At 25.5% G+C, this 19,573-nt stretch overlaps 2 protein-coding genes across 6 annotated transcripts in view; both read left to right on the top strand.

The window, feature by feature from the left end:
- Positions 1-1,148, top strand: part of LOC112595183 (piezo-type mechanosensitive ion channel component-like) — a 37,791-nt gene extending 36,643 nt beyond the window's left edge. For 2 of the 5 annotated variants that reach the window (XM_025340305.1, XM_025340304.1), the window contains one exon: positions 223-1,147. In XM_025340305.1, coding sequence (XP_025196090.1) covers positions 223-520 — 298 coding nt within the window. In that variant the 3' untranslated portion in view covers positions 521-1,147. Of the gene's footprint in view, positions 1-222 lie in introns of all 5 variants that reach the window. The other 3 variants (XM_025340307.1, XM_025340306.1, XM_025340302.1) reach the window with 2 other exon arrangements.
- Positions 1,149-6,234: 5,086 nt separating this feature from the next.
- LOC112595167 lies at positions 6,235-18,665 on the top strand. Its single transcript, XM_025340275.1, has 7 exons — positions 6,235-6,500; positions 12,573-13,371; positions 13,485-13,774; positions 13,843-14,210; positions 14,280-14,364; positions 18,308-18,421; positions 18,485-18,665. Exons 3-7 carry the CDS (start codon positions 13,490-13,492, stop codon positions 18,563-18,565), a joined length of 933 nt encoding a protein of 310 aa, XP_025196060.1. The 5' UTR covers positions 6,235-6,500; positions 12,573-13,371; positions 13,485-13,489; the 3' UTR covers positions 18,566-18,665.
- The last annotated feature ends 908 nt before the right edge of the window (positions 18,666-19,573 follow it).

Genomic DNA, 19,573 nt, shown 5'->3' with positions numbered 1-19,573 from the left:
TCTGCAAAACCCCTGTACAGACACCATTGCCCACATTTTGAGGACCACTGTTCTAATATACTTCAACATTTTTGAATATAGAATTTTTTTAACTCCCTAAATTCATTCTATTCTACTTATAATATTAAATAAATACATAAAATTATAAATAAACTTATCAAAAAAAAAAAAAAAAAAATCAGTCAAATTAAACAATAATACATTTGTGTAATTTTGTTTTAGGATTATTGGATTGTACACAACGTTTGTTATTGTCGTTCATACATTTGTTCGAGGATTTTTCACCGGTATATCAACCAAAATTATGTTTGATGACATGCCATACGTAGATAGAATCTTGCAACTGTGCTTGGATATTTATTTGGTGAGAGAAAGTGGTGAATTAGATTTGGAAGAAGACCTATTCGCTAAACTAGTGTTCTTGTATCGGTCACCTGAAACGTTAATTAAGTGGACTCGACCGCCTGACACTACATCTAATGAAGATCCTGACGATGCTCTCCCTGAACTCTCTGCATAATCTCATAATTTAATGTAATACTAAAATCTAAGCTATTGACCTTATATTGGTCACCTGTAACATTAATAATGTGAACTTGACAAATCTGTTACAATATGAAACCAAGGTCACGACGACGCTCTCCATAAACACACATAATCTCATTTGATGTAATACTTAATATTATATAATATGTTTACATGTTTCAAGTCTCTCACGCATCATTGTTATTACTCTTTTTATTAAATAGTCATAATTAATATCTAATTTACACGCTGAATATCTTATTAACGTCATATCTATGAAACATAAATATTTTTTTTGCACTTTTTTGTCTGTGCTTAATAAATTAGAAATAATTATTTTAAGGTTATTATTTCCTTCACATAACCAAGTCTATTATTTTTATGTATTTTTTTTTGTTTTTGTAATTTGTTATGTTTTATGTACACTATTAAGATGGTTCGATGAACAACCTTTGTGCATTTTAAAAAAAATCAATAAGTAACTTAATTAAGTAATGCAAATTAATATATTAATATATTAGTGTATTGATGTATTGTTTTCATAAGCTGATTAGCATAATTTTGTATTTTTCACTTACATAACTTACAATCATGTATGTATTGAACACTATTTAGACATAATGAATTTTTTTATTCATCTACACAATTATTACAATTACATCATCATTTTATGATTATCAATTTGTTTTACTTCATTTAATAGATGAAAATCTAACCTACAATAAATAGAAATCATATTAAAATTGATAATTATTTGCATAAATGGTACGACATTTAAGATTAACTGATCACTTTAAATTAAATCAAATAAACTAACTCATTGTAAGGTAGTATATTCAATTTACGACCAACGTAAAGGATTAAAAAATTTTCATTAAGTATTTATTAATTTTTTTTATAAATTACCAAATATGTTAATAATATTTTAGATCACAATGATATTATTTAACTTAAAATTTTACATAAACATTTCTGTTATATTTCAAGTACTCTATTTACCTTTATCGCCTCTCGAGATAAATATTTAGTACCTATGTTATTAGATTCAATATACCAGTTGAAGCCTTTAATTGGTCAAGCAAATTTTTGTAATATTGAAGCAATTGATTTTATAAGCTAACTATTTTATCTAATGATAACATACATAAATAATATATTTGTTTTTTATTTTATCCGATAAGCTGTTCTAATGACAAACTTCATTATCTTTATATTTTAAAGACACTTATTTTTTTGGAGTGTAGGGGCAGATCGTAAAAACATCACCATTCTATCAATGGAAATTAAACAATATTTTATTTTATGTATTTGTATTATATGATATCATTTTTTAAAAAAATCCGAGTGCATAGTTCATATTTAGTACAGTGGAACCTCGATAACTCGAACTTCTATAAGTCGAATTTTCAATAACTCGAAAGAATGTCTTGGCCCCTACTTTATTACATATCATATGTGTAACCTCTGTAAGTCGAATTTTCGATAACTTGAATTTTTTTTTCGCCCCCAACCGATTCAAGTTATCGAGGTTCCACTGTATTATGGTAACATCGTATTACCTATCATTACAACAGACAATGGCATTTATTTTTACATATCAAAATTGTATTAGATAATATAACTAATTGTCCTATCAAATTTAAAATGAATCTAAATATACTGTTATTCATCGAATAATGTTCATATACGATAAGGTAAGTAATAAATAAAATAAATTGATTGTAAACGTCAAATGACTCATTATATGGATATTTCGTTGATAATATTATTGTTTGACTAATACATATTATGTAATACTTTCACTGTATACATAACTATAATATGCCATGTATGGATATCTAATTGTGCAAGCACTATAATCATAGGTACTTATTAAATTAATAATTAATAACTAAGTATCTATACAAGTAATCCTTGGTATACTTACAAAAGTTAGAAAATTCAAGGTTTCTCAACAATTAGTGAGCTGTTTGTACGTAACTTTGTAGTTTATAAGTTCAGCTATTCTATTTATTTAAGCAAAAGCCAACACTAACTACTTTAAAACCTGACCATTATATCATTTTACAAATTTTGATCATGGAAAATGGAGCCAAGCCAAATCATTTTTCAAAATTTTTTAATTGAATTTTCGTGAATTATTACCAAAAAAGATTAGGAGCCTTACTTTGCAGATTTATTTGGACTTTGATAATTTATTGACAGTATAAAATATTACCATCGAATTAGATTTTTTTTTAGTCGTTCCAATGGAGACGCTGAGTACTCCAATTTTTTGAGCTAAGACTAGTATCGTAAATTACCTAGACTAAATTGGTTATAACGACATCTGGCTATAACGACGTATATTTTACTTCCATTGACCGTTGTTATAGATGATACGGTCATACATACTCTATTTGTGTTCACATGTAAGCTTTTTTAAATTTTAAGATATTTCAGTAATAAAGCTAGACATGAGAACTTTTGAATAGTAATATTTTATACTCATATACTAGAAAGTCTTAAGTAATAACTCACATAAAAATTGAAATATCATAAAAAAGTCAACGTAAGAACACATATTATGATTTCTCAACTTTAAGTTTAATAATAAATCAATTTTCTCTAACATTAAAGTTTAAAATACCTACATAGTTTAAGACGTTTAAGTTTAATATTATGTATAAATACATTTAATCACTAAAAGTAATAGTTTTACTTTTTAAATGTCTATTTTAATTTATACTAATATTTGTTTACTGCAAAACGATTACTAGTCGATTTTTCGAAGAAATTGGAACGCATAATAAGTATAATTTATTTGAATAATAAATATTATGATCTGATCAATGAAATTTATAAAACGGAAAAATATTGAAACTTTTTAAATACTTTTGGATTTCTAAATATTTTTTCGTTATATTTTTTATTCACTAAATATCAACTTATAAAACATTGTCGTAGAAATTCTGAAATATTATAAAAGTTCTTCGGGATTATAGCTCTCAATGTCATTTGAAACTGATCTTCTTTAATCCTCTCACCGTTCATCGGGTATTCGGATGTAGGTACGATGTAGGTACCCAATAATGTCTTTTGGATCTTTCATTCTCACCTTTTTTACAGCAAGATTACGCTTATTATTACGTATCCAATCGCTATAACTTCGACGTCGCTTAATAATATGTCCGTAAGATGGGATAAATTGCCTAGTTAACGCTAATATTAACTTTTAAGTCACATGCAAATTTCTTACTTAAATTAGGTTTTCAGCTCAACTGACTACCTACTTATTTCCCGGTTCACGTCAATATTTATTAATCGATTTTATACGAATTTTAACTCGTGTTATCTGCTATAAATATAACGCCATTTAAAATCACCACAAATAAAAATGGCGACTGTGCTCAGACCAAAACATCGTCCGAAACGACCAAGGTCCCATGTTTCCGACACGCGCTTCGCCGTATTTTCGCGGAGCATTTATAGCGTATTCCGTCGCACAACCACGTGTCGAATAAAAATCGACAGAAATAGTTATTAAATGTATATTGTTAATTTCACAACCACATCGGATTATCTCCGTACTGTGGGTGTTATTAAGAGAACGCTACACAGACATTTATTGTTTCAGTCTTACAAGTTACAAGTGCGTAACATGGACAATTTACGTTCAGCAGATTAGATTTAGCTTCGTTAGTTTAAACATTATAGTGAATTGACATATAATGAAACTCGATGGTAAGATGATTATCGGTGTTTGTATGTGGGTGTTTTACGATAGTTCAATTTTTTAACGAGTTTTGCGTAGGTACTTATATAAAATATAGTAAATTAAAAATGCGCATAACTCATTTAAAAAATGTATTTGTAATATTGTTACATTACCATCACTCAATAGTCAATGGTATTATACTATTATGTATACCAATTGTATTATTATATTATACACTCATAATAAGATATCCCACTCTTTTTTCCTTCGTGGGTATTTTAAGCTTTAAATTTTAAAGCAAATATAGCAATTAGTAGCTAGCTGTACGATGAAAGAAGTTGAATAAAATGAACTGTAAGAGAAATCGCTAATAGGCGTTAAGGAATATTAGAGAAAATATAGCTGCAAAAGCGACATTTCTAGATTCAAGATTTAAAGTAGCAAGTTTTAGTATAGTTTTAGGAATACTAACGTATTATTACTATTATATAAACAATAAACATAAACATATTATATTGACGAATAATGTGAATCATAACTATAACACAAAATATAAACGCAATGTAAATATAGTTTCAGGTACTAATACAACTTTTATATCGCAATGTACTTTAATTGTAGGATCACATTTATGTAAGCAATTGAAGATTAATTTATAAAACTTCAAAATATTTTCTGTATAATCTAGACATTTTAGACTTGGGCAATACTTGAACAAATATTTATATTCGTTTAAATTATTCTTATTTTATTAGTTTATTAATTTATTTTTCTATTTATGTTATATTCTTCTAAGACCATGCTAATCATATTCATAAAGCTCAAAAACACTACTAAACTAGTTTCTATTAAAAATCAAAATCAGGAATGTCATAAATATTTTGAATTTAAATTCACAAATCCTTTTAAATACTATAAGTACCTATACATCCAATTAATTACAGTAGAATCCGCTTGTTACAAAGTAGTAGGTGGGTAAATAACAATAATATTCCGGATAAAACAATTCTCAATCATGTATAATACAAAAATCAGTTTTATCATTGTTTTTGTTCATTGTTAGATTTATTCTATTACAGAGCAAAGTGCTATACGAGTTATTAGTACAGACATTGTTATTATTTTAAAACAAGTAAACTACATTCGAAATTACAAGTCTCTGGTGATCGACATTTAAGTTTAAAGTCTAGGAGATATGTTTGGTGAGCAAAAAAAAAAGATCAAAAGAATAATTATTTATTGTTTTTTTATAATAATAATAGTCAAGTTAAAACTGATAGGTAATAAACTATTGTCCACAATAAACTATTTCAACTGACCAATAGGCAATAATGGTAAATTCACTATTTATACGTATATAGAATGCAATATAACAATTATTATTAGGTATCCGATTATTTATTACGCAATCGACAGATAATGGTATGGTAAAATTAATATGCGATCGACTTGTGTAACATTATATTATTATTAATATATTATATTCCTAGAAAAGTTGACTCTGGTGCTAGTGTTACGGCCTTATACATCTTAATACAGAATATAATATTTAATTAAAATATTAGACAATTCATGACAAAATACCTGTACAAATAAGTTCCAAGTTTCTAAATATTAATTAGGACTTAGGAGCCACATACATTGTGTAAGAGACGTTTTCCCGGGGCATTTCCACGGCTGCCCGATGTTGCGGGCGTTGCGGCACTACATGTATTTGGTTGATTTTAAATTTCTGCACGTAGGCCAATCATTTTTGTTGGATATTACGTTATCGGTAATCGATTACATCGATAATTCAGACAGCTATACCTAACGAGTAACGATGTTATTTTAAAATTAAAACTTGTCTTCTTACTCGTCTATAACGATAGGTAGGCAAGTCGGATTCCGGTACGAATGTACGATAGGTACCAACTTCGTTATCTAATCTGTAATATACGCGTATATAAGTATATTACTATATAGGTTTGTACCTATATTAATGTATCAGCCCTCAGCTGTTGTCACTTGTCTCTCACTGCTATTTCAGTCACCGTTTTGGTGTCGATCCGTGTGGTTAGGCTTTCCGCGGTTTATCTTCGAATTCTCGAATAAAACTAATAAAAGACATCGTTGTTTTACTATCAGTAAATACCGAACAATGAAGAAATCGTCTATTATATATTTTGAACGCAAATGAGGATGAAAACGAACAAATTGACAAGAGCCAGAAGAAATTGTTTATTATATAAAAAGCACCGTCTATTTTGGAAACGTGTATTTTTCAATTATTGATCAAGTACGTATGTACCTAATTTTGTTTCATTAAACAGTGATACGCCAAAAATATCTATGGGCTATGGCATTAAAATGTATTGCTAATTATATTAAAAAATCGTGTTGTTCTAGTTATAGACTGAATACGACTATTACTGATTTTTTTTCAAAAAGATTGTAAATATAATAAGGTTAACATAATATTATTATATATAGGTATAATACGTCCCTTTTCTTATTCATAAATATATTATAATCTAGATAGTTTGTTACCTGTAGGTACATGTTTAATAATTAATACCTACCTGCATGTATTTGTTTAATAAATTAATTTTGTTTTTGTCTCTCGCCTTCTGGGTGCCTACAACAAAGTTTGAATATAACGATCTGATTTTCTAGATACCTTTGAGATTGTTATAAGCGGATTTTGCTGTATTACATTGAAACTTGAATTCGGATGCCTAGCCTCACAAACATATTGTTTCTTTATTAGTATATCTATCTGCAATAAATTGTAAATTCACAACTTATATAATATTTTATATATATGAGATTTATTTTTATAATCGAATAATATTATGTGCATACTACATTGTGACTTGTGAGTTGTGACTATGGTATTAAATATTTAACGTAGTTTTGTTTTACTACTGAATTACAATTGGTTATATAGATTATAATATTTACCTATAGAATCACCGGTAAGTAGGTACTTGATAGTAGGTACTGTTGGTAGTACATTCGTGTCACGTATATTCAATTAACTTCATTAGTAACTCGTTTTGGTTTCATCTGTATTTTTAGTTATTTCATCGTCAATTATATCTACCTATTTAAGATTCAATATGATATAAGATTTCATTATACTGAAATTAAATATAATGTACAATTCATATTTTTTAAGCAATCAGTTTGTCTTTAGTTGCATATTTATGGTTTGATTTTGGAAGGTGATTAGTAATTACTCTAGGATAAAATTAGTAGGTAAATCAAATTGTCATGATTATTTCCTCACCTTCATCACCTCTTATTTGTTATTTTATATTTATGTAATTATTGATATATTTAAATTTAAAAATACTTTTATAGTTGTTCTGTTGTACAATAATTAGTAAATAATAGTTTCTAGTGTATTTTTACAATGAAAAAATGATTTTAATTAGAGACATCTCTGACAAAACTTAGTTAGTCTTTTAAAAAAATAATGAATTTGCTTTTAAACTTAGTTTACTATACATGATAATCTTGGTGGCTTGCTTATATTAATAAACTAAAATTTACTAAATGACAACAATAACATCAAAATTATACATAATATTTCAAATAGTTTCAAATTAAATTATATACATGTTGTAGGTACCTATTATAAATTAAATTTGCTTTTTAATTTATTAAAAATACTTATTAATTATGATTGATGTCATGGTTGGGACTTTGATGCTGTTATAGTTAAATTAAAAACTCATTATAATATTAATTATAATAATATTAAACTATACATTTTATATGTATGTATATATTCAACTATATATTTTGCATATTATATGGTTTTTACTTATTAAAAGAAAAAAATGTCATATTATAGATGTAGTTTAAAAATTAAAATTCCTATGAGTATATTATATTATGTAATGTATTTTACCAATGTTGAGTACATGACAACTGTGTGATTTCTATATGATTTCGCTTTGTGCCCCATGCCTCCATGCCACAAATGTAATTCCTCCTATTGACCAATTGGGTGTTTTTTTATTCAATGAAATTGATATTTAGCAATAGTTAGAAAAGGAAAAATTGATATTGCAAATAATAAATACATTTTTAAATAAATTCAGTTAAAGTTGTTTTGTCCTAGTGTATGAAGTGTATATTAAATTTTTATTTGTATTTGTCTGTGTTTAAAGCTTTGAAATCTTTAAGTCTAACTATAACCTTTAGTCTTCAATAATTTTTAATTAATGTAACAACGCCTAAGTCCTAATAGTTATAATTTAAAATTGGATTGACAACATCTTTATGTTGTGAAAAGGTAATGTTTTTTCAAAATCTATTTGATTTTATATGCACCATTTAGCATTATTTATGTTGAACACAAATTTTAATCATATAAGTTTTTAGAATCAATGTTGTCATTTCGCAGTATTTAGAAATGATACATCTAATATTAAATTGATTCTAACAAAATATGAAAATAGGTATATTATTACTTATTATTTAAATTAAAAAATATATTTAGGTACCTTTATTAGTCAAAAAATAGAGCTAAATAATCTATTTGAATAAAGTTTATTTTTTTAATTTGAGTATATTATGCTAAAAAATCTGCTGTCACATGAAATTTGGAACACCTGTATACAACCTAGCTACTTAGAAATTTTTAAAAAATAATTAGTGATTTTGATGAATTTGAAGTTTAAAATGTTGAAATTCAAATTACCATAAAATTGGTAAGTTTTTTTCAAAATTCTTATGAGAAAAACTGATACCAATTAAATTTTAAAATCTTGAATAAGTATAAAAGTTAAAAATTTAATGCATTTTTAAATACTAAAGCTCAATAAAGATATTACATATTTTTGATATTTTTAATTTCTGCCAGAAAAACTTGTGAAAAACCTCATACAATATTATTTTATTTGTATTGCTCTTTTATTGAATATTACAAAACGTTCGACTTCAATTAAATATAACCATAGTTGAAATGTTAAATGGAAAATCGGAAATGACTTAAAAAAGAGCAAAAATATTTTTTAAATTTAAATTCTATACAGTTATTTATTTTTTAAATATTATTAAAAATCAAAATAATATTCTTCGGAAAAAATGAATGAAAACATTTCTGTTTTATATTTTTTCCATTTATTCTAGTTTCAAGTTAAAATATGAGCTAGATTCAATTTGATACCAGATAAAATGTTTCTCTCTGTAGTTAAATATTGCATCATTTTTTTTAATTTAAAAAAGTTTCTACACACAAGTCATTGTAAAATAAATTCAGCATTAATCGTTCTGTACAAAATCTAATCATAAAACAATTTGCATATTTTTACAATTCCGACAAATTTCTACTAAGTTTTAACTTAAATGATTATAAAAATTAATATGGCTACAACGAATTGTTTTTAATCCTAGAACTTGCAAAAACAACTATTAATAAAATGTTTCATATGATTTTTTTTTTGAAGAAAAAAATGTAATTACATAAATTGGCTGAAGATCTAGTTTTTATTACGTATTTCAACAGGTGTAGAAATAAAAACACTTTGTAAAATCATCAATTTGTTCAGAATTTAAAAGGCCCAGTAGGGTGATAACTAAATCCTTTCTTCACCCCATAAGAATGCCACTATAATAAGTCATTTTGTATGTACCTATATCATTTATTAACAAATAAACGCAAATAAATATATTTAAAACCTACTTTTTGTTTTTTGTTCTTTAACCACTTAAAAAATTATCACTAATTTCTATTACTTACTGGTGGATACACAAATATCTTGAGTATCCAGTGATTGTTTTAATTGCTCTAAATTGAATTAAAGGTTTTCAACAAAATTGGTATGGATTATTCGATGCCCAAATTTTTTAAGCTGTGCTAGAGTAACTGTATAGTCTAAAATATACTCGATTTCTATCATAATTTCTGAAATGACTTGCAAAAGTATTTTCGATTTGAGATCTGCATTATCTAAATATATATTACACAGGTCAACCAAGAATCTTTCCTAATAATATCATAGTAGGTATATTTATTCTTACCATTATTCGTGTACTATTTAAGTATTTGTTGAAAACCCTTCTTTAGAATGTTAAACATACACATACAACTGGGATTTCAGATATTTCTATTGATTCTGATGATGGGCTTGTTATAAGATCATGAAATATTGTTCTTGATTGACCGAAATTAAGGTTTTTAATATTACTTGATGTTTATCCAACATTTAATATGATTTGTGTAACGGTTTAAAATATTTAAATAAAGTATCGGATTTATAGGTACTTAAAATTTTTATTTTAATAGATTTAATAATAAAATTTATAAAAAAAAAATTTTAATTTTATATTTATAGTATTTATGTAAATAATAAATTAATATAATACATTGTGCTTTAAATATTAAGCCTACCGATAATCAAAACCGAATGTATACTAAAGAAAATAGACCAATGCGCAGAGTTTATTAATAGACGGGTTATAGAAAAAAATAGTATTATATTTACCTATATTATTTTTTTAAGTATATGAAAAGATTTTACTTAAGTGTTTACTAAATTATTTAATAATCATAGATTTTCGATTTTGCATTATATTTCAAAAGTCCAGCAGTGATAAATTTTCTTTTAATTATACAGCTGTTAATGACCTAGAACTAAAAAATAATCAATGTTCGAAATTGAATCCTCCTAAATACCAACTCATTCCCTTACACGTAGGCCTGAACCACAAGTAAAGCAAACCATATAATATAATATACGCGAAAATGGTATAATACGTATATAATTTAATACTTTTGGACAGCTTTTTAAAATATTGAATGCCTTTATTCAAGATTCATAATTGTTAAAATATTTATTTTATAAATTAAATTCTTCTATTTTTAATTTTGCCAAATAATTCAGCTCAAATTATTCGTTAATAATCTTTTTAACCTAAATCTTGTACATTTTAATTACTCCTTTTCGTTAGATATCAACAATAACTTATGAAATCATAGATGTTCGTAAATATGTTTTGGTTATTCTCATCATGGATTTACTTCTTTCTATTGATTGTTATCATACCCAGGGTGCCTATTTTTTCTAGAAGCACTACTCGATCACTGATTAATTTTACGTATACAGTTACTTTCGCAGTAAACCAATGTATTAATATTTCATATTCATTGTTCAGTGTGTTTAATAATAAAAAGTATATAAAAATTTTTAGTTTTAAATGTTAAAACGCATATTTAAGAATTTAAAATAAGGGTAGTATCGGGTCTACCAAGCCGTCCAAGCCTACTCGTTGAACGCTCCTCTACTGGTGCGATTATCTACTACCTAATTAATTTTTATATTATTTCATATACTAGTATAACATGATAGTAATTATTATACATTTTTTTTGTTTACTTTTGATAGACCTTTAATACTATTATAAAATTAAATTTTTTCCTTTGTGAATGGAAAAGAGTAGGAAATCTACAAGTTCTCAAGTAACCTGTTGATATAATATGTAATAGTATTGGGGCTATTAGGTAACTTGCTATAATAACTAGGACGAGTTAGAAATGAATGTAACAGGGTCAATATGTAGGTTCTGCTTGACATTTAGTATTTAGTATTAATAGCAATAGTAATATTTCAATTAAGCATAATAAATTAACTGTTTAGACGTTTTAAGAATTGTGTGCTTCTATTAATTTTATTATTTAATCGGGTAAATCTATATGTTAAATAAGAAAAAAAATAATCACAACATAATTTTAAATAATTTTGATAATATTAAAACTATTGAATCTAAAACTAATAATATGATTATAAATTATAACGATCATAGTAACGTTTATGAAATTCCACTTAAAATTTTAACAATTATTGTGAGCAACGGCAACGTTGCACCGAGTTTGATTGTTAGGGTGTGTAGAACATACGTAATCATACGAAAAAAATTCATACACAATTGTCACGCCCACATTCCGCTCCGGCCCTCCCCTACAAACCCACCCTAAAGTTAAGTGACCTCGGACCTAGTGAATTGGTCACATCAATGTTAGCTATCATAAAATTAAGATTGTAAATTAATAAATTTATTTAATCTATGGTAAGAATAACTGATTTTGACTGTAATAACTAATAACTAATAATTATTGAGTTGGAATAAATAGTATAATAATATTATTCAGATTTCTATTAAGTATAAAAAATGCTCGTAAAATTGAAAAAATGACCTTAAAATACTAAAAAATGATCTCAAATTAAAAACATGCAAAAAAATTCAAAATGAAAACTATATCCTGTAAATCCTAAAAAATAAAATGCAAAATTCCATACTATCCTGGCCTTAATAATACCTAATATTATAACATTATAAATTATTATTATATTCACAGTGCGATCTGGCAGAAAAACATTTCGTTACGGAACGGTCGATTACGTTTTCGCGTCGATGACCGGCCCAACGCGAACAGTCTGCGGGCTTCGTTGCAGTATACCGTCTCAAAATACGGGACGCTGTCCCTGCATTAAGGGAAGAATTGGCCCCGTCCCAGGCCTGCACTGAACGCATCGCCACCTCACCTCCCCAGGACTGCACTGAACGTACCGCCACCTCACCGCCGCTTAGTCGATGCGGTATGTGGTTCACGGTTGCAGCCGCACGCGTGGTACCGTACGCGCACTACGCGTGCGGTATCCTGGTATCCACCAGAAACGGCGTCTGGACGCCGTCAATCGGCCAATCGTCGCGTCACGTCGTCGCCATTTTCCACTCGTCTACATTGTACAAACACTACGAACAGCAGTCAGCAGGTCGTTCTGTGTATCCCGCCTTAGTCCGTAAACTACGTTTTTTGTTTTAAACTTCTTGTTCTTTCTAATATCCATCCGTATTCGTCCCGGCATTGCTGCTTCATCGCTGAGTGTATTCCTCACGTGCCTACAAGCATCGCCTACTTGATCATTACTATTAGCCGTCATACAGCAATTCTATCGTTCGCGTAGTTCGATAATATATTATAATCATTGTGTTTCCAGTTCGACGGAATAGTTTTGTCCTCCGGTGCACGTCGTCGTAGTTTTGTTGTTTACAACGATCAAATTGTTCGTGTACGCCATTGTTACTAGTGTGCGCCAATAAGACGTACTGTGTTGTATAATTTTGAATATATTATTTATAAAAACATATATCAGGTATGGATTAAATATTTAAATATTTTATGCCTTTTATAGGTACTTCATTAATTGTAAACTGTTTTATGTGTCGCTTGAAACAAAACGATAAAATAACTTTTTTTCTTTTCTAGTTACAATGCGTCATTGTTTTCTTTGCAAAGAAAAATTGAGCGGTATTTTCGTTCGATTAACCGCAACTAAAACTCCATACTCTCGTGTTTTGCTTCCTCAATTGATTGCTAATATTCTTGGAAAAGATTTTGTTATCGTTGTTAACAAAAACGATTATGCATGTAAGAAATGTACATGTCTTTTGAACCATGTAGACAAGTTAGATTTCGAACTGAAACTTATCCAAAATGCAATGTTATCATTTTTTAGAAAAAATCATGGTATATCCGTTAGAGATGAGGATGTTGAGGTATTTATTGTACTAAGAATAATCTCTTTGTGCTGTTATGAAATACATTGTTTTTATCTTTAATTTAGGCTGTTAAAAAGGACAAGGAATGTTTGAAGGATGTCAAATTACCAAAAGAGTCAAATCCTTTAAAATCAAAAGAACCTCATAATGTCCCTATTAAACAAGTTAAAAATCCAATTACAGTTTCGGATGATAAAAACAAGACACTACAAGTAACATCCTCAAAGAAAAAAATACCAGCTGAAGAACTGCCAAAGCATCAAATACCGACACAACAACCCCCAGGTAAACGGTTGCGAGTAATGTCGCCACATCAAGAACCGGAGCAGGTACAACAACAGGACCGATTTGAACTAACAAAAAATAAACTCATGAAACAACAACTAGCTTTCTTGAACAGAACAAATGTATCCAAGTTCACTGGACATGTTCAGTATGTATATTATATCATCTAATATTTTATTATATTATGTTTAAGATAATATTATTACTTTGATTTTAGAAATGAAATGCCTACTCATTCAAAGAAGGTACAACAAGAAAATCCCATTTTGAATCAAAATAAAGCTAAAATATTAACTCCTCAGGTAAGAAAAAATATTTTTGTAGTGCTTATTTATTTTTATTTTGTTTGAGCTTACCATAGTTTCTGTTAACATAAATAAGTTAGACCTGGAATTGAAGTTGTGTGTTTTTATTGAATGGATCAAAAATTTTTCAGTCAGCTATAAATTTTAAACATACACTAATAAAAATATAAATTTTTTATATTTAACTGCATAATAAAATCAAATATGGTGTAATTGTTAAAATAAATTGCTTCTATAAGGCTTTTTGATAAATAAAATAAAATATTATATAAAAAATAATTATTTTTAATGGAATAGTGTTGATCAAAATCTTTGATTGTGAATTGTAATGTTTAATCCGTCAAAAAGTGCTTTCTTATTTGTATCATAGTTAAGCGTGTTTGATTCCAAAATTTTGGAAATAAAAATTAAAAAAAACACTTGTAGTTTAAAACAGAAATACATTTTTAATCTGTGTCATTTTTTTGACTCCTCTCGTGATTCACTATACAGCTGCGCTCACTATACTGGGACTAGCAAATTATTGTGGTTGTTATTTCAACTGTTGATAATAAAATAGTTTGATTTATTTATAGAAATATTATACAATATATTGGTTGAAGGGTATGAGTAATATTAAACATTTAAAAATAAAACTAAGACAGTAAGGTATGCCGACACTTGGGCGCAGAAAATTGGGTGTGGTACTCTTAGGTACAATGACAATTGGGAGTACATTTCAATACTTTTTAAAATTCTAAAAATTTTATTTTTTAATAATAAAATAAATGTATTAATAATGTCTAAATGTTTAAGTATAATTTTATGATTTTATCTTATTTTTATTTTTTGTAAGACAAAACTGTGTTTACAGTTTTTAATTAATGTAACAGCTTTAATATATCTAATCAAATACTTATGTTTATTAAAATATTTATATATATATATTAATTATAATTATTAAAAATCGTGTAGATTTTATATTTTTAAGTAGATATTGCATAATAGTATTACTGTAATTTGAATTAATGAATAAATGTTCTTGCACCCAATTGTCCCGCACCCAAATGTCGTAAAACTAACCAGTAATGGCTAAAATGCTCATCGAATGAGCGCAGTGCTCACCATGCAACTTCTGACAAGTTAAATAAAACATATTAATTTAATAATTTTTAGGCTTTTATGTTTATTTATTTTTTGTACTATTTTTGAATGTACCGAGTATTTCAAAATGATTCATCCGATTTAAGAAAAAAATATATTTATTGTAAATGAGGTTAAGATAAGTTTTACAAATTAAATGTGAAAATTATCATAAAATAAAATAATCACAAAACAATAAAATTAACAAAAATAATCGTAAAAATATTTACTAAAACTCTGGAATTTAATTTTTATTAATTGGATTAATCGATTATAGAAACATAAAAATCTTTGGAATTAATCTTACACTACCAGACTATAGAGGGGTACTTAGTGTTATGTATTATACTACAAATCTCAGCCTTTTTTTAATACCTTAAATTTTTTAATTTCTTTTTTACTATCTAAGATTTGACATAAATCTAATATTGATTTTAGTCCTAAAAATTCTGTCATTATCTTGTCATTCAATTCATGTTTAAATTTACCTAAAACTTTTTTTTAACCAATGGTAATCTATAAATATTGTATTTTGGATAATCAGAAGTGTCAAAATAATCTATTATAATTTTTTTTATATATGCTGGTATAAGTTTTCATTTCTATTAGCAAATCTGTATCACTATATAATATTGCTCTATTTCCATATTTTTTCTTAATTACATTATAGAAAAAATCACACATTATCATTTTAGATAAATTTTAAACATATAACTTATCCCTACATAAATTGGTTGATTAAATTTTATTTATTTGTTTCAATTTGTATTGTAATTTTTATTTTTTTTCTAATTTTAAGATTTTTAACTCTCTGTTATAAAAAGTTCCTTAAAAACCTTTATTGTTGGTATCTATAGTTTTATAGGTTATAGCCTATAGAATTTGAATTTAAAATTTCTAGATAATATTTCTCTGGACCAAATAGTCCATATTTTTACCAAATGGTTTTTTATAGCTTTTATTATTATTCTATTACCTATCCAAAATTTAATTAATAAATATTATTTTATTTTATACGTAGGGTATTATATGTGTACTATATAAAACATTTTATACGCGTATATTACCAACCCTGATATTTACCTCTTTTTATTTATATTTCATTTTCTTCAATCTTTATTTTACAATCAAATTCGATCTTAAATTTAATCCTTTTTAAACCATCAATTTAAGATCTAAAATCAATATATTATTATCATTAAAAATTGGATGTAGTTAAATTTGTTCAAATGTTTTTAACTTTTATAAATATTATTTATAAAAGTAAATGTATTCAAAATCTATTAAATGTATTATTTTTCCATTGTTTAAAATTTTCAAATCATTATAAATAAGACTAAGACCATTACATTTGGTTGAAAAATTTGCATTATACATGGTTTTACTTTCTTTTGTAAATATATTTAACAATCTATCAGCTAAATTTTTTTTATATATTACTGCTATTTTTTTACCAAACTTTTTAATAATATGATTGAAAAAGTTACCTCATATTATTTTCTTTTTCCAAGTTATATAATTTCAAAAATTCATACATAAAGTTGCATTTATTTAAAAGTTTTTTATTTATATTATTTATATTAGAAAAAAAATATATTTTCTTAATGTTGAGTCTAGTTATGTTGTATATTTTCTTTTCTTTTAAGTATAATAATTTTACAAGTTTGTATTTAATATAGTTTTTATTTAAAACTATTTTAAAATTCCTCATTTCTATTATTTATTTTAGAAAAAATAAAATTTTTTATTCAAATAATTTTATCATAAATATAAAAACAAATTAAAAAACATAATAACACACACATACACAACATAAACATTAAACATCAATGTATTAATATTTATAGATGCTGATTGTAGATGTTTAACATTAAACATTTAATTCATAGGTTAACGTTTATAAAATTTACCTATTAATTAATTAAAATTCTATAAATAAATCAAATTCCTTGATCGAATTATGGAACTTGAATAGAGGATAGTCTTAATAATTATCTTAGTCACGGTTGTTCAAATATTAATAATAAAAAAGTGCGAAGAAAAAAACCTGGTCATATTGGGTGTCTGAACTAATTTTGTGAATTTTTATATTTTTTCATGGTTTAATTATTATTATTCTTTAAATTTTTATATTTAATTGAAAAATTGTTAAAAATAAATAGCAATAAACACAGTAGCAAATTATAGTTAGGCATATCTTAAGATATATCTTATTCCGTTTTGTTTCTATGATATGTAACTCTGTTACTATTACTATATTGGATGGTTAAAAGGATACTATACACCTACCCCTTCATATGTGTAGTCTCTGTCTTCAATCGTTGAATATGACTAATTTTTGATCAGTAGAATCATTGATTTTAAAATATACTTAAGTGTATTCTAAAATCAATGATAAAACCAATTTTATGTATTTAGCTTAAATATTACAGTGAATTGACTTGTTATAAAACTTAAAAGTTAGAATATTTTCTGTGTTCTCTTAATGGTTTTTACAATACTTAAATTTTAAATAAATTATGGGTATTTTTAAGTATTAATATTTTACACACTCTTAACTTGTTTAAAAATTAAAAATTGTTAATAACCATCAAAAGAATGAAAATAATATTCTTAACTTAAAGTTTTATCTTAGGTAATTTTATTCTTAATATATTTTAGTTGAACACATAAAATTAGTTTTATTGAATGAAAATTTACTATTGTATGTTTGTATGATTGAGACAACATGTGCAGGTGTGGTATCCTCTTAATAATAAGCATTTAATTTGATCTCGTGTATAAATTATAAACAATATTAACATTGAATTTAATTTAGGAACAGCAACTGAAGATATATAAATGCCAAATGTGTGACAAAATTTTTGGTAACCCAAACAATTGTATTAGCCACATAAATATTGATCATTTTAAGTTAACTTCAAATAAGTTGGTGAGTGAAAAACTTGAAGACATAACAAACTATTATATATTGATTAATTAATTTTATTTTTAGAAATTAACAACAGAAAATGTTGGTCCAAGTACTTCTGGAACTGTCAAAAATGATGTCACTAAAAGAAGAAAAAGTATCTGAAAATAAAAAGGATTTAGTCAAGTCTCAACAAAAAGATTTGGTGAATATAAATTCTATGTTGACTGCAATCCATTTTGAAAATCCTACATGCAATAAGAATATACAAAACTAATCTTAAGATTTATATAATTAATTGACTAGTTAATAATTAATTATTATAAATTTAATTTTATAATTTGTAATTTATTTTTATTTTTAAGATTTTTTTTATGTATTATTATCTAGGTAATATTTATTTTCAAGTACTACAGTCTAGAGAATTTTATTTACTATTTATTTAATTATAGAAATAAATTCTCTATTTATTATTAAAAATCAGAAAGTTTTACAATAAGGGTAACAATTCCATTCAATTGTCATTTAAATTTAATAAATCATATCAAATATTCTGTTCCAATGAGTTTTGTTAATTAAATAGATTTGTTAGTATAAAAAAGTGATTCTAACTAATCATTAGTTAGAATCAAAAATTATTTTTTAATTTATTTAAGCAAATATTATATTTTAAATGTTAAATATTGAAGAAATCAAGACTAACATTTATTTTATAATCGTAATTAAATTTAGTTGTATTATGTCTAAAATAATTTCATAGGTTTGTAAAATATGATTGAATCTATGTTAATACGTTTATTATTTTAGCTTAATTAAAAATTGTGTTAACTTTAAATTAATTTTACATATTGCATAAAATTTAATTTTTTAAGAAAAAAAATATTAGTACTATTTATAAGTATAAAATAATTATAATTATTCATTATTTGTACGTTATAATAATTTAGATATGTAAGTAAATAATCAGAACTTTAATCTAGTTTTTATCTTCTAATTGTTTTTATAACATATCCCCTACTCTTATTAGAATATATCTAAGTATATATGAATTATGAACCCTTGTTAATGGATAAAAAACTAATATTATAATAAGTTTTATTTAAATAATATAAATTAATATTATCTTATATCTATGCATACATTTTGTTTTGTTTAGAGGAACTAATGTTTAGA

This window comes from Melanaphis sacchari, unplaced genomic scaffold (assembly GCF_002803265.2).
Source record: "Melanaphis sacchari strain LSU unplaced genomic scaffold, SCAv2.0 Contig25_pilon_pilon, whole genome shotgun sequence".
Lineage (NCBI taxonomy): Eukaryota > Metazoa > Arthropoda > Insecta > Hemiptera > Aphididae > Melanaphis > Melanaphis sacchari.
The sequence above is the reverse complement of the archived record's forward strand: the minus strand, read 5'-3'. Positions and strand labels throughout refer to the sequence as shown.